At 41.1% G+C, this 13,456-nt stretch overlaps 1 protein-coding gene across 1 annotated transcript in view; it reads left to right on the top strand.

Annotated features, from left to right (window-relative positions):
* Window positions 1-13,456, top strand: part of GLI2 (GLI family zinc finger 2) — a 201,339-nt gene that overhangs the window by 35,457 nt on the left and 152,426 nt on the right. Inside the window, exon 2 of the mRNA XM_079968565.1 lies at window positions 12,092-12,263. Within this exon, the coding sequence (XP_079824691.1) occupies window positions 12,113-12,263 (151 nt within the window). The 5' untranslated portion in view covers window positions 12,092-12,112. The remainder of the gene's footprint in view (window positions 1-12,091; window positions 12,264-13,456) is intronic.

Below are 13,456 nucleotides of genomic sequence, written 5' to 3' on the forward strand. Positions count from 1 at the left end.
GGACCGTCCCCTGCCCCCTTCCTCTGCCCCTGGCCTAAAGTATAGGCATGTGGTGCAGACGTTCTGACTCTTACTTCCCCCCAGGTGAATGCAGCCCTCTAGCGACGTGCATTAGCCCACTAGAACTTCAATAAGTCCCTTTGGTTTTCTTCCTGCCTGAGACTGCAAATAAGGGAGCTTGTCAACCTGGTAACATAACTGGAAGGCTGCACTTGACCTGGGAGTTCACAGGTTGCACAATCCCATCCTAAAACTGTTCCCTAATCAGTTACAAATAATGCTGCAGCAAATATGTGGCACTGGCTGTAATTCCAACAGCTTGTTAAGGAGACTTCACAGAAGGGACGCAGTCCCTGCCAACTGTGAAATATCTGTTTTTACTATTCTTATTGTCCCCTCTAGAATGCAGAATGAAATGTCTCATAGGCCGAAGAGGCTCCCAGGGTATTTGACTGGTATGAGGTAAAATGAAGACTAAATGAGGAAGGAGGGAGGGGGCTCAGCTAGTTTGCAATACTGTTATAATGACTTGGGATCAGATGCCAAATGGCTTCTAGCCAACTTTGCTTTAAGTTGGAAAAATGCCCTCCAGGGCTGTTGTTCTGGGTTTTTGTTTGAACAGGGGTATGTATTTATGTGTGAGGGGTGTAATGGAAATACTGACAGAACTCCTAGCCTCAGAACAGAACAGAACAGCTCATGAGGTGAACAGATCCAATTACATAATGGGCCAAATTGAGATCCTTTATTAGGGATAATTCTCTGGCCCAATACTCTCCTTTTATGTGCAAGTAAGTGAAGGCACCTGTGTGCGTTTGCACACAAATACCTTACTTCTTGAACAATTCTACTGAAAAATAAGCTTTTTGAGCTTATGAAATACAGTACTGTGTAATGGACCTGCTCCATCTCTTCTTCCTCCCACTTCTAGACAACTCCTGCCACACCCTTTTCTTCTCTTTTTCCTATGTTAAAACTTTTGTTCAAGCAAGAATCATCTCATATTAAGAATACTGAACCCTCCTCTTCATTGGCTTTCCTTCCAGTCCGCTCTTCCCCCATCACTTGATGCCTCAGAACAGCTGTGATAAGATCACCTTTTCTTCTGATTGCTGTAATAATTGTATAAGATAGATCCATCACAAGCTCCCCAGTCATAGATATTCTCATCCAGGTCAATCTTCTTGCAGTTAGGACTTTCAAGCAAAAGTAGAGCCATTCATGAGGACACAGGAATGTGGTTTGCTGGGTGATAGAAGGTGACTTTGAGGTCTTGGGAGGATTCAATACCTCGGGTTGTGAACGCTGCGGGTTGCGCATTTTCGGGTTACAGACTCCTCCGAACCCAAAAGTACTGGAACGGGTTATTTCTGGGTTTTGGCGCTTGTGCATGTGCAGAAGCGCCAAATCGCATCACACGTATGCACAGACGCAGTGCTATGGGTTGTGAACGCTGCGGGTTGTGAATGTGCCTCCCGCATGGATCACGTTCGCAACCTGAGATATGACTGACTGGAAGAAAAAGGCCTGGTCACTGGGTACAGCTGCATGCTGGTCCTATAGCAAATACTCTGCACTGTGTTCTCTGGGGGAGAGCAGGATTGAGGCCTAAGTGCTGAAAGATTTTCTTATGAAGAAACTCTTTTGAGGCATTTAATAAATAATTAACTATATTAAAAACTAGCTTATGGTCCACTGCTATGATGAGCCATGACTTCTGATGGTCCTGAACAACCTTCCTCATTCATGTCTCTTTGTCTTCTATGATTGCCCAATTTTTCTTGAGGCCATTGGTCCAACATCTCTGATGTCACATAAAGTTTGTATTGGTACATGTGGGAAAGGAACATTTATAAACGTAGTGTAGTGAAAAGTTTTCTATAACAAATTAAGTGTGGTATTATGGATGGGAATGGTGACTTCTGCTTACTGTCCAGAGGTGATGAGCAAACTTTTCTTTCATAAGCACAATTTGCCATTGGGAAGCGGAAAAGGTGCAACCCATTTGTCCCATGCTTTTAAAAACAGTGCTTGATTCCAGTCCCAATTCCTGATATGCAGGATGCATGGCGATCTGACAGCATTTCACTGTCTGAAATCTTAAGCTCATTCAGAATGGAAACAATAAGCCCCCTATGCATGTGTGCATGTGCGCGCACACACAGCACATGTTGACAATTGCACAGCAGTTAAAATAATGTCAGCGCCTTGGTTTGAGGAAACACACACACACGTTTTATACCTGATGGGTGTTCAGTTAGGCTGACAAAGTTGCTATTATGCAGCCCCTTGTTGTGGGAATCCTATTAGTGTCAGTAGAACTCCTCTGGGGCAAATGGTTCCATTTCCCAGATGCAGGGAAATCCTTCAGTCCAAAGCCCTGAGCAGGTATTCTAGGCAGTTTTGCACAAACTGAGCAATAAGAGAGAATCCTCTGTTGCCTCTTGTCATAATAATGTAGAGCTTAATGGGAGGTTGGTAATAATGATGCATGGTTTCAGAGGCTAGCTTGCACAGCTTGATGGTAGGAATCCTCTTAAAAGCACACATTATATTAACCATATAAATAAATGAACAAACACCAAAGAGCCTGCCCTCCCCATGAATCCCTGCTGGTCTGCTCCCTCAAACAGTAACATAGTGTGGTTGCCATTCACCCACTGCTACACCCAGAACATGGAAAGCAGGGGGGGGAGCTGTGGCTTCTGGGGTGGGGTGGGGTGGGGAAGCACCAACCACCGTGGGTTACAGGCAGAGTATATTCACCACCACTAAGTGAATTGCTGACTTCCTCCTTTAGTTGTACCACAGATTGCTGCCCTTTCCCTCAGAGAGCTGAAAAGTTTTACATCTGTTGAAAGAAAGCAGGATCATGCAAGTTCCTCATCTCTGTGGTTTTCCCAGACTTTACCCAATCCCCTCCAGTTTCAGAGGTGTTAGCATATGGTGCCTTGGCTATTTTCTATGCATCCGTCTACAACAAGGAAAGCTAGATTCCTGCTGTATTTTGGAAATGAACACCAAGGTTCTCCAGAAAGTGTGTATAGGTGACAAATATATGGTCCACTTCACCATTCCAAACCAACAGTGAAAATTGCTCACAAGGTACCATTGCATAAGACTGGGAGATGCATCAGGAAGGGACTTATATCTCCCAAATAGCAATATCCAAATGTCTTCAGAATACACTCAAGCTTGGCTTCCTGTAGGCACCAGAGAGGAAGGAATTTCATACCTGGGATCTGTTGCAGGGAACGTTTTCTATATGTGGCATGCCAGTGGTCTTTGATACATCATGTTTGATGTGTCCTAGGCAACACACTGCTGTATCTCTTCAAGGCATCTTGACCTCAGTTCCAAGAAACACACCAGCAACCTTGGCTATCTCTGCTTTGACAGTTGTTCAGCTTGAAAGAATTTTGCAGGGGAAGAATCTTTTATGATTAAGGCATACTTCTAAAAGTACAAGTGTGACTTTGTTTTTCCCCGTGTTCCATCACAAAAAGGCCCTTTCCTGCCTCCCTGTTCTCCCTCCTCCCCAACAACCTCTCACCTCTTCCCAAGAAGGGAACAAAGAAACTCCAAAAAGAGAAGCAAAAGTCCCCCCCCCCCCACCTTCCAAGCCTGCAAGTCTAGGCAAGGACCTTGGCCTAATCTGTGTCTGTCTCTTGAGCCTTTTTATGTCTGCTCATAGGTTGAGATGATTTATTGCTATAGGTTCAAATCAGCATGTGAAATATAATTTAAGATCACAGCTTAATGCCAACTTCTCAATGGAAGTTGCTGACTCAAGCTTAAGGCGACTTTTCATTTGTTCTTGGTTGCTTATTCACATAAACTTGCAGATCAACATATGGCTCTGATATTTGCATAAGAACTCCTCTACTTTCTAGACATCATGCCTTTCACCCCATTATTCAATATTTGTATTCTTTATACATGCAAAAGCTTAACATCCTCCTCAGTTACAGTTGCTGTATTGCTTCCTGGAGGAGACTGCCATTGTATACCTTTGAATTTCTTGATGAATCTTCCCTCTCTGGGCCAGTCATCCTGCACCTCTCCTGCCTGCTATAGTGAGTAGCACATCAGGAGTGCTGCAGAGAGGGATTGGACTAAAGCACTAAGCTGCAATTCAGTGCATGATTCAAGGTGTAGCCTCATTTTGGCATACAGCTAATTCCAGCAGCCTTACTCCTCAAAGTAGAGGGCAGATGGATTGTGGGAATCAGTTTGTGTGTCCATTAAGATGTCCACAATGGACTCCACATATGGTTTCCACTTTAAGTCTCCATTTTGGACATTCTCCACACATAGAAGCTATGTAGAATGCTTCTTTCAAGCCTAATTTCATCAGAGGGAAAGGCAATGGGGGTGATCCTGTGGGCATCACATGAAGCCTCTGGGCCCATGTGTGGCTGTGGGTGCCATATTGGAGAACCCTTTGTATCATCATACATCCACTGACTCACCTTGTTTACTGTTGTGGGAGACAGATGAGTCAATGAGCATTGAATACTTTACCTTCTTAAAAAACAAAGGCTGCAGCCTTCAAACAAATCCCAAAGAAGTCAATAAGAACCTTCAGCATACATAAGCATGGTAAGGGTTCAGGGGTGTTGTTGTTGTTGTTTATTAAAAATGGTACCTAAATTTTCTAAGTTAGTTTAGCCATCTATAAGCTTCACTGATAAGGTGTTTGGAAATAAACACTGACAGATTTACCTGAAACCATGTGGTCAGTCCCACCATCTCAATCTCTAAATTTTAATTTAATACCTAAATTTCCCAAGTTAAGAACAGTTTTCTATGAGTTTCAAAATCAGCAATATGGAAATAAGCAATGACCACTGAAGCCCATGTGGCTAGCCACTCTCCCACCTAATCAAATTTCTGGGATTAGGCATTAGAAAACCAATCCCAAATCACAGCATTTTCCATACTAATCTCCTTGCCAGTCATACGTACTCCAGCACAATGCCTTATTTGTTTTATTTTGCATGAGGAAAAGACCCTGCTGTAGGTTGTCATTCTTCATATATGACTATTGTGCTGGTCACCTTAGGCTGATCCTTTCTCCATCTCAACATTGCAAGTACACTTTGCTGTTAATATGTAAATAGAAAGAAGAGTCCTGTTTTGAGGAACCCAGTAGACACTGCTAAGAGAAATCTGTGAGGTACGATTCTGTTACATTGTACCAAGTTTTTACTTTTGTTTTTACTTCTGCAGTGTAGCTGGCATTGCACAGAAGAGTGAGATGAAGAAACGGGTTTCGTTCTGGAACAGGATCTTACGAGTTGCAAAAGATAGCACAGCAGTCACTGTATTGAGTCAGTGTTAAAACACTTGGCTGGAACTTTGTTTTATTCATAGGAATCTAGAGAAGTATGGCAAGGCCATTTCCTCTTATAAATAGCCCCTGGAAGAGAACAAATGAAATAGAGACGCCTCATCCTTTCATTTAATATTTCAATGAAAATTTTGTTTTGGTATCACTGAGAGTTATAGTTTAAAAATCCCCCCCCCCTATTTATTATAATTTTTAATAAATCCACATTGGAGAAAGGAACATGTCTAGTCTTGATACAAAGTACGATGAGCTAAAAAAATCACAGAATGTTCACATGTCTTGAAAAAGCTAGATAAAGTTGGCCTGGAATATGTCATATTTTCCAAAATTCACATGAAAGTATTGTCAACATGACCTAATGGCTGTAGGAATATAATACAGTACCCCAAACCATGGTCTAAAGAACAAGTCCTCCATAGTTTGGAGAATTATATGGATGCAGCCAGTGTATGCTGGTTGAAATGGAAACGTATGGATTCATCCATGCCTAAGCATAGCTTTGTTAAAACTTTCCCTATACTGAGGGATGGGCAGTGTCAGACTAGCTGTACTTCAGCAATAATTAAATTGGTTCTGATTTTGTGTCTATGCTGTGTTTCAGATATCATGTTTCTGTACCCTGCTTAGAATATTTTTCATGAATGGGCAGTATGAGAATGTTGTAAACAAATAAAAGACTCTGTAAGCAGGCTGCACATGCTGTTTTGGACAAATTCAAATGACATGCATTCTTTCTGGGATGCTTGTTGCTCCCTAAACTTGTGATTTGTTTCCGTGCTCAGAAAACAGTTCTGGCCATTATACGCAGACCAAGTGGGCTGTGCTTAACACTCTTTTGTTTTCCTCAGAACGTGATTCTGAGTTGTTTTCTTTGAAATCCCGTTGGGATCTCTCTCTTTCATTATATATAATGCAGCTGTTAAAATAGCTGGGGTCATCCAGGGCAAATCATAAAGCAGTTTCCTTATTGAGATCTCGGGCATTTCTGAATATTTTAGCATCACAACAGATTTATATACTGCAGCTCCAAAATGCCACAATCACTCTTGGTGTCTAGATCAAGTGCCTAGATTTCTTCCTGCAGAGAAAGTTATGCAATTGAGCAGGATTGGTAATGTGGTTAAGATTTTTTTATTATTTTGAGTAATGACTGAGGTCTTCTGCTAGGTAGCTACTTCTGAATTACCGTACCTTTACTAGTAAATAAAATGAAGCTTCCTTTTGGATTCCCCCCCCCCCATGCTAAATGGCTCTCTGTAGGGATAATCCATCAGTGGGTTTATAAATTCTGTTTTACATATAGCAATGGAAAAACTTGAGGACTGAGTGCATAAAAAGCAATGGGGGTGTAGGAGGAGGGATGTTAGAAAGGTTTTGTTTTTGTTTTAAATAAAACTACCTTTATTCCTCATTAAAAAGACACATTTGGCATCCTCAGAAATGTAGACTGGTCTGATTTTTGTAAAAGAGAAGTTTGTACATTCTTCAGTAACAGAGAAATTTAGCCAATGTAATGATTGATAATAAAGCTGCCTTAGTATTTTTATTAATAAAGCCATCACAAATTTAGCGTCAAGATGTCAGGCGAGATGAACAATTTTAAAGTCATTTGATGCGTCCTGCCATGAAAAGGAGAAATGGAAAATCCTTGACATGTCAGCTGGCTGCTCATAAGCAGTGTCTCATTGAAATCTGCATGCTTGTCATGGTGCCACCAATCGTGGGGTTGGGAGGCTTCATCAAACAGTTGGCATGTATTCCTTCTCCCAGTATAAAAAAAGCAAAGCAAGACATGTGTCCAGAATTTGGGGGAGGGAACCTGGTTGTGTGCAGGCTTGTTGTCCTGGGTAGCATTCTGCCGGCAGGTGGACTTTGTTTCAATCAGGTGGCCAGGGAAGCCTATGGAAGTTTCAGTGAGCAGAATTACAGTGGTACCTCGGGTTAAGTACTTAATTCGTTCCGGAGGTCCGTTCTTAACCTGAAACTGTTCTTTACCTGAGGTACCACTTTAGCTAATGGGGCCTCCTGCTGCTGCTGCACTGCCGGAGCACGATTTCTGTTCTCATCCTGAAGCAAAGTTCTTAATCCGAGGTGATATTTCTGGGTGAGTGGAGTCTGTAACCTGAAGCTTATTTAACCTGAAGCGTATATAACCCGAGGTACCACTGTATATGATTATCTGAAATCTGAACTCCCATTCTATTCCTTAAGAGACTCTGACTTGGATTTGATAGTATTGTTTAGCAAAAAAATGATCTCTCACAAATATATCAACTGCACCTCCTCTTTCTCTTTCAGACCAGTATTATAAACTATAATAAATAATTATAGCTTTGGTCAGGATGCTAAAAATTGACTCTTAAAAAAATTGACAGTATAAGCAGGCAACAAACATCTTGACTGATTTTGATATTTCCAAAAGTAATTTCTGAAGCTCCCATTCTTGATATGGTTTTGTGATGAGTGAAATATCAGTGATAATTTCAGCGACACAAACAGGTATGTGGAAGGCCTCAGTGACTGGCTGCTTTCCTTCAGATTGCAGAGTGGCTCAGTTTGAGCCTCATTGCAGCTGGGTCACTCCTTGGCCCATCGCTCTAATTACTTTCAGTTATTGCTTCTTCAGTGGGGCTTGGCTGTCAGTTGGGAAGAACTTTTGGTCATTACTGACTTGCTGACCCCATGACCTAGAGGTGAAAGACCGTGTATTCCCTTTCTAATTCGCTCAGTCAGCCAGTACGCTTAAATCAGCAAATAATTATAGACTTATGTATACTAAGTCGCTTAAATCCCAAAGATTAGGCGACTACATTCTTTATATATATATTTCCTTTCTGTCTAGCACTTGAGAAGGATTTAACTGTTAAATGCAAATATTTAATAATCACTTTATTATTTCTTGATTCACATACCCTGCGCACACTTGCTAAAGTCAGTGGGACATAGTTCTGAATACATTTATTTATTTTTGTTTTTTTAAAAAACTACCTCACCTCTTTCTCAGAAGAGACTCAAGAGGGCTAACAAAGGACAATGCAAACAGATTAAAATTGTTCTGTTTGTTTTATAACACCAGAAAAACCAGAAGTATATACTCCAACTAATAAATTAACAATAGCACTAACAAATAATTCTGCCTGTGTGTTAGTAGCTCTGAACAATCAATTCTTTATGGCCCAACCTTGACGGTTTGGTTTTCTTCTTATTCAGCATTACTTGAAATAAACACATTTAGGACCAAACTGAAAGATGCCGCTCCAAGGCAATTTTGCATCCCCTACAGCAGCAGTCGGGGGTGAATCCTGGCAATCACTTGATGGTGAAGGACTTGAAGAAACACAATTGGGGCTGCAGCTCAGTGGTAGAGCAACTGCTTTGCCTTCTGAAGGTCCCAGGTTGCATCTGCAGCATCTTCAGGTAGGACTAGTCATGACAGCAGCCTGGAACCTGCAGGGTAGACAATACTGGACTAGGTGGATGAATGGTCTGATTCAGTATAAGGCAGCTTCTCATGCTCTGGGGCTTGAGATCATTATGCAAGGATTCACCTACCCCGTAACAGCTCTCTCACTTCTTTTCAATTTCCTCCTACAACAAAAAACAAAGAAATGGGAGTAGGAGGTGAATAAATTTCTCAAGAACCGTATCTTGTATGTTCAGCCTACTAACCACAAATATAGAAAATATATTTGTCATTTATACAAATATTCAGCTGAGAAGCTTGTGCAATCGTATTTGTGCACCAACATCTTACGGCTTGTTTAGAAGAGCTGATATCTTTTCATATGGAGGTTAGAATGGCCTCTATGAAGGCTTGCTAATTGTTTAGGAACTAATATCCAGGTGTTAACTCTTCGGATCTTTTTAGGGTTTGTTTGTTGTGGGTATACCAGAAACCACAGAAGATTGCAAAGCCGTGTCATCTTTTTATTGTGCTCTCAAGTTTTGCATCTCTTGACAGTGAAAGTCTCACTTATTCCGAGTTACTTTGTGTGCTTTCCAGGAAGCATAAGGAGCTCCAGTCCTAAGGATGTCTAATGTACTACTGATGTCCTTGGCTTAAATGTGACTCTTAAGAGTAGTGTGTGAAAAAGAGGGGGAAATGAATAAGAAAAAGACTCTACTTTATCTCTTCAATATAAGAAAGAGTGAAGTGTTTAACAAATTAGAAGACATGCATGGTTCCTTTGTAATCATGAGTTTTTGATTAAGGAAATCAGGACAACTCCGCCTTGCTTAGTATATAGTGAATTACTTTGCTTTTTTTTAATACAATATTTATTAATTTTTCCATTTTAACAATCCAATAAAAACGACATTAAAACATTCCAAATTATAATACAATCAAAAAAGCCAAATATTCAATGCCAAATTATATATCTTTTGGGTGACTTCCCATGCTCTGAAGTTCGGGGGGTGATGATCTAATCTCATAGTGCATTTCTTAATTAGTGCAAATAGCCCAAATAAAACATTTCCTATGTTGATCCTTCATTTTATAGTGAATTGCTTTGAGTGGTGTGTTTGTTGCTGCTCAGTTGGTAGCTTTTTTTCCTGTTCATGCCAGAAAGGAAGTTAGAACCTCTATGGCATCTACTTCGTGAGCACTCTCTTGCAACTTCATTGAAGTCTTTGTAGTTGGTACAAACTTTGGTAATGAATATGTCCTGTGCTCCTCATACTATTGACTGGGGGAATAAAAGGTAATGACAGCAGAGTATGTTAACCAAGGAGAATATTTAGAAAGCAATGCATAGCAAAATGCTTTTCGACTCATACTATCATGCCTGAAGTCATAACTTTCTGTAGGAGTCCAGCATTGTACAATTCTACCTCGGGTTAAGAACTTAATTCATTCTGGAGGTCCGTTCTTAACCTGAAACTGTTCTTAACCTGAGGTACTACTTTAGCTAATGGGGCCTCCTGCTGCTGCTGCCGCGCCGCCACCACGCGATTTCTGTTCTCATCCTGAATCAAAGTTTTTAACCTGAGGTACTATTTCTGGGTTAGCGGAGTCTATAACCTGAAGTTTCTGTAACCTGAAGCGTCTGTAACCCGAGGTACCACTGTATAAATTCTTTCGAAGTGTAGTTCCTTATAGCTAGTCTTTTTCTGTCTTTCAAACTGTACAGTGCTGGTAGCTGCCTCGGTATTGTCAGTGGGGATATTCCCATGTCCTGCCCCTGCTTGAACCTGGATACTGTCTCTTTTGAGGTTTACATCATGGTTGCTATTTTAACATTTGCAGAAGCAGCATCATTAGGCAAGAAGAAGAAGCTTTCATCTGGCCCAGGAAGGTTCTCTTTCAGAAAAGTGCAGAGAGTCCAAGTCTGGCAGCCACTCTCAATAAGTGGCCTCAGAGATCACTCTAAGCCTCTTATTTACTTGGTGGATGTGCATGTGTCTGTTAAAATAAAGAAATACATTGAGGATTCCAGGGAGGCAGTATCCCCCACCTGAGACATCCCTGAGTATACGTACTCAAGAAGTTAAATTGCCATTTCTGTTGTGTGTGTGTAAGGTTGTGTTTTCTGGGCAGGATGCACCGGAGGACTCCCATTCCACCTGTGCAGGGGGGCTTCACCCTGCCCACTCTCCACCCCCTCACGTCTCTTGAAATTGACTCTGAGGGGTTTGGGGAAATTCCCAGAACAGCACACAGTGGGAGGAGAGGCAGGACCAAGCTGGAATGCTTATGCAGATGAAACATTTGTAATAGCGTGACACTGAATTCCACCCCATGTTGAGATGCGGAAAATTTTTTCACATTGTATAATAATTTAGTACTGCCATCTCTCTCATATGCTGAAATGTATAAGGCGTGAGGATCCAACCAAAGTTAAGCAAATTTGTCCTGTCAGGGTTGGCCAGCCCATGAAGCAGGGTGAGGCAATTGCTTCAGGTGGCAGATCTGCCCAGCTGCAATGGATTTGCTACACCACTGCATCCCCACTCACCACTGTCTGTCTCATTTTACTCCCCTGGCTGCCTCATGTGTGCATATATACAGTGGCATTTTTAGTTTTGCCTAGTGTGGTAAAACGTCCTAGGCTGTGTCCTGTTCATTCAGTGGGAAAGTTAAAGTACAGCCTTAGTTGAATTATAAGATCTAAAATGCTTAAAGTTGGCAGAATCATGTGCATTGTTGTTCTCCCTTTAAAGTAAAATAAAAATAACAAAACAAACCGACAGTAAATTTTATATAAGCTCAAAATCCGTAGACGTGGTTTCCCAGAAGTGTATTTTCTTTACTAATATCATTAATTCCTGCAATTTTATGCAATTGCTATGGCTGCGGAAAGCTTTGAGAATGGACAATTTTCAAAGAATCCCCATTGAAGGATATAAAATGTTTTAAGATTCTTAAGTGATGTTACCTATGCAATTTTTAATAAATAGTCCAGACCAAAAGCTTTTTCTTTTTACCTTGGCTGCTGGCACACAAGGCAACTTTAGATTTACAAAAGTAAAAATAATTTTACTGTTGGCAGGAAGTCAACTCTAAATTATTATTATTATTTTAAAGTTGAAAGCTTGGCACTTTTGGGGATTCATGCTCTTTCTGGTAATAATTACAATAGCTTAACGAAGACTTGGTGAGCAATTAAACAGATCTATGAATGTTTGTGTTTTTAATTATTTTTTGGAATGGGATCAATCGTCCTCCATGAATCCAGGTTTTTTTGCATCTTTCACAGAAGAAATGTCTGAACTGCTATTTTTTTCTTTGTTTTTAAGGACTAGGGAGCTGGAATATGTATGTCTAAGATGGAAACATCCACCTCAACTGCTGCTGGAAAGAAAGAAGGGAAAAATGCCCTTCTGGAAGGCAATGGTTTTAATGAAACAACGAAGAAAACAACTCCTTTAGGAGCAGCAGCCGCAGCAGCAGCAGCAGTGACACAAGGAGGTACTTTTTCCGTTGTTGTTTTGTTTCCCACACTTTGAAAGCAACAGGGGCTCTTTTTCATTAGACTGTTAGGTTTTAATATGAACAGAGGCATATGTTCATGTGTGAATATGCTGAGTTTATTGGGGCTCTTGGTCTTAGAAAGTTAAAGCAACTGGAAATTGACAGACTGCAGATCCCATGCCTTCACAGAGAGTAACCTGGACCTGTTTTGAGACGCATGTGGCTTTTGCATTCAAATTAACTCCAGAGATAGTACTGATTGTCAGTTGTTGCTGTTTCCTGGATGCCTGTGTGGAATGAACAGAGTAATTCATCTTCAGAAGGGGAATGCAAAATGTTCTGTCTTCCAGGAGAGAACACCATAATTTACAGGTTTTGTGGTTTATTTTGCTATTGTCCTGTACTGTCCTGCAGCAAAAATCGAACTATTTACCCAAACAGCTGATAGTTGTTTAATTTAGGGGTGTGTGTGTATGTGTGTGTTTTTAAAGTTAATATAAAAGCATAAAAGGAATTCAGATCATGATGGCCCCATAGTGACTAACGTGAATCAGAAAGAATATGGGAAAAGTGGCTAGCCTGAAAGAACTAAAGACTCTTATTAACAGAGGATTATATCCAAAAGATCCATTGAAGTTAGTCCATTGATTTAAATGGCTCAACTCTGAGTATCACATTGCCTCAGGAGCAATTTTGCACAGGCTGCATAGAAATAGTTGTCGTAGCAAAAGTGAGTGTAGCCAGACACACAACTCTCCACCTTCCATCCTGGCAAGCAAAAGATACTACGACAGTTGAAGGATACATTCCAGCCAGGTAAAACAACTTGAGGGGAATGCAAAGCAGGCCAGTAATGGTTCTGGCTCCAAAAAGAGGGCATAGCCTGGGCAGAGTACAGAGGGCCAGTCTGAGAGGTCCGGGGGCTGCATTTGGCCTGTGGGCCTCATTAATTGGGTATCTCCCAGAGAAACCTAACTCTAGTAAAAATGGGGTTTTGCAAACCAGAACTGCCTGGGAGCATGCTGTGGATTGCTCACTGAACCCTACATTTCTGTACAACTGACTGGGAACTTGTTGGTATTTGCTGTTGTAAGAGGGAATCACACACAGCAAAATCAGAGAACTGTTGCTTGCTCTGGTTAGACACCAACCACTCCTTGTTTTCCTTGCATTGGGACAGAATGACCTCT

Source organism: Podarcis cretensis (assembly GCF_951804945.1).
Source record: "Podarcis cretensis genome assembly, chromosome: 1".
Lineage (NCBI taxonomy): Eukaryota > Metazoa > Chordata > Lepidosauria > Squamata > Lacertidae > Podarcis > Podarcis cretensis.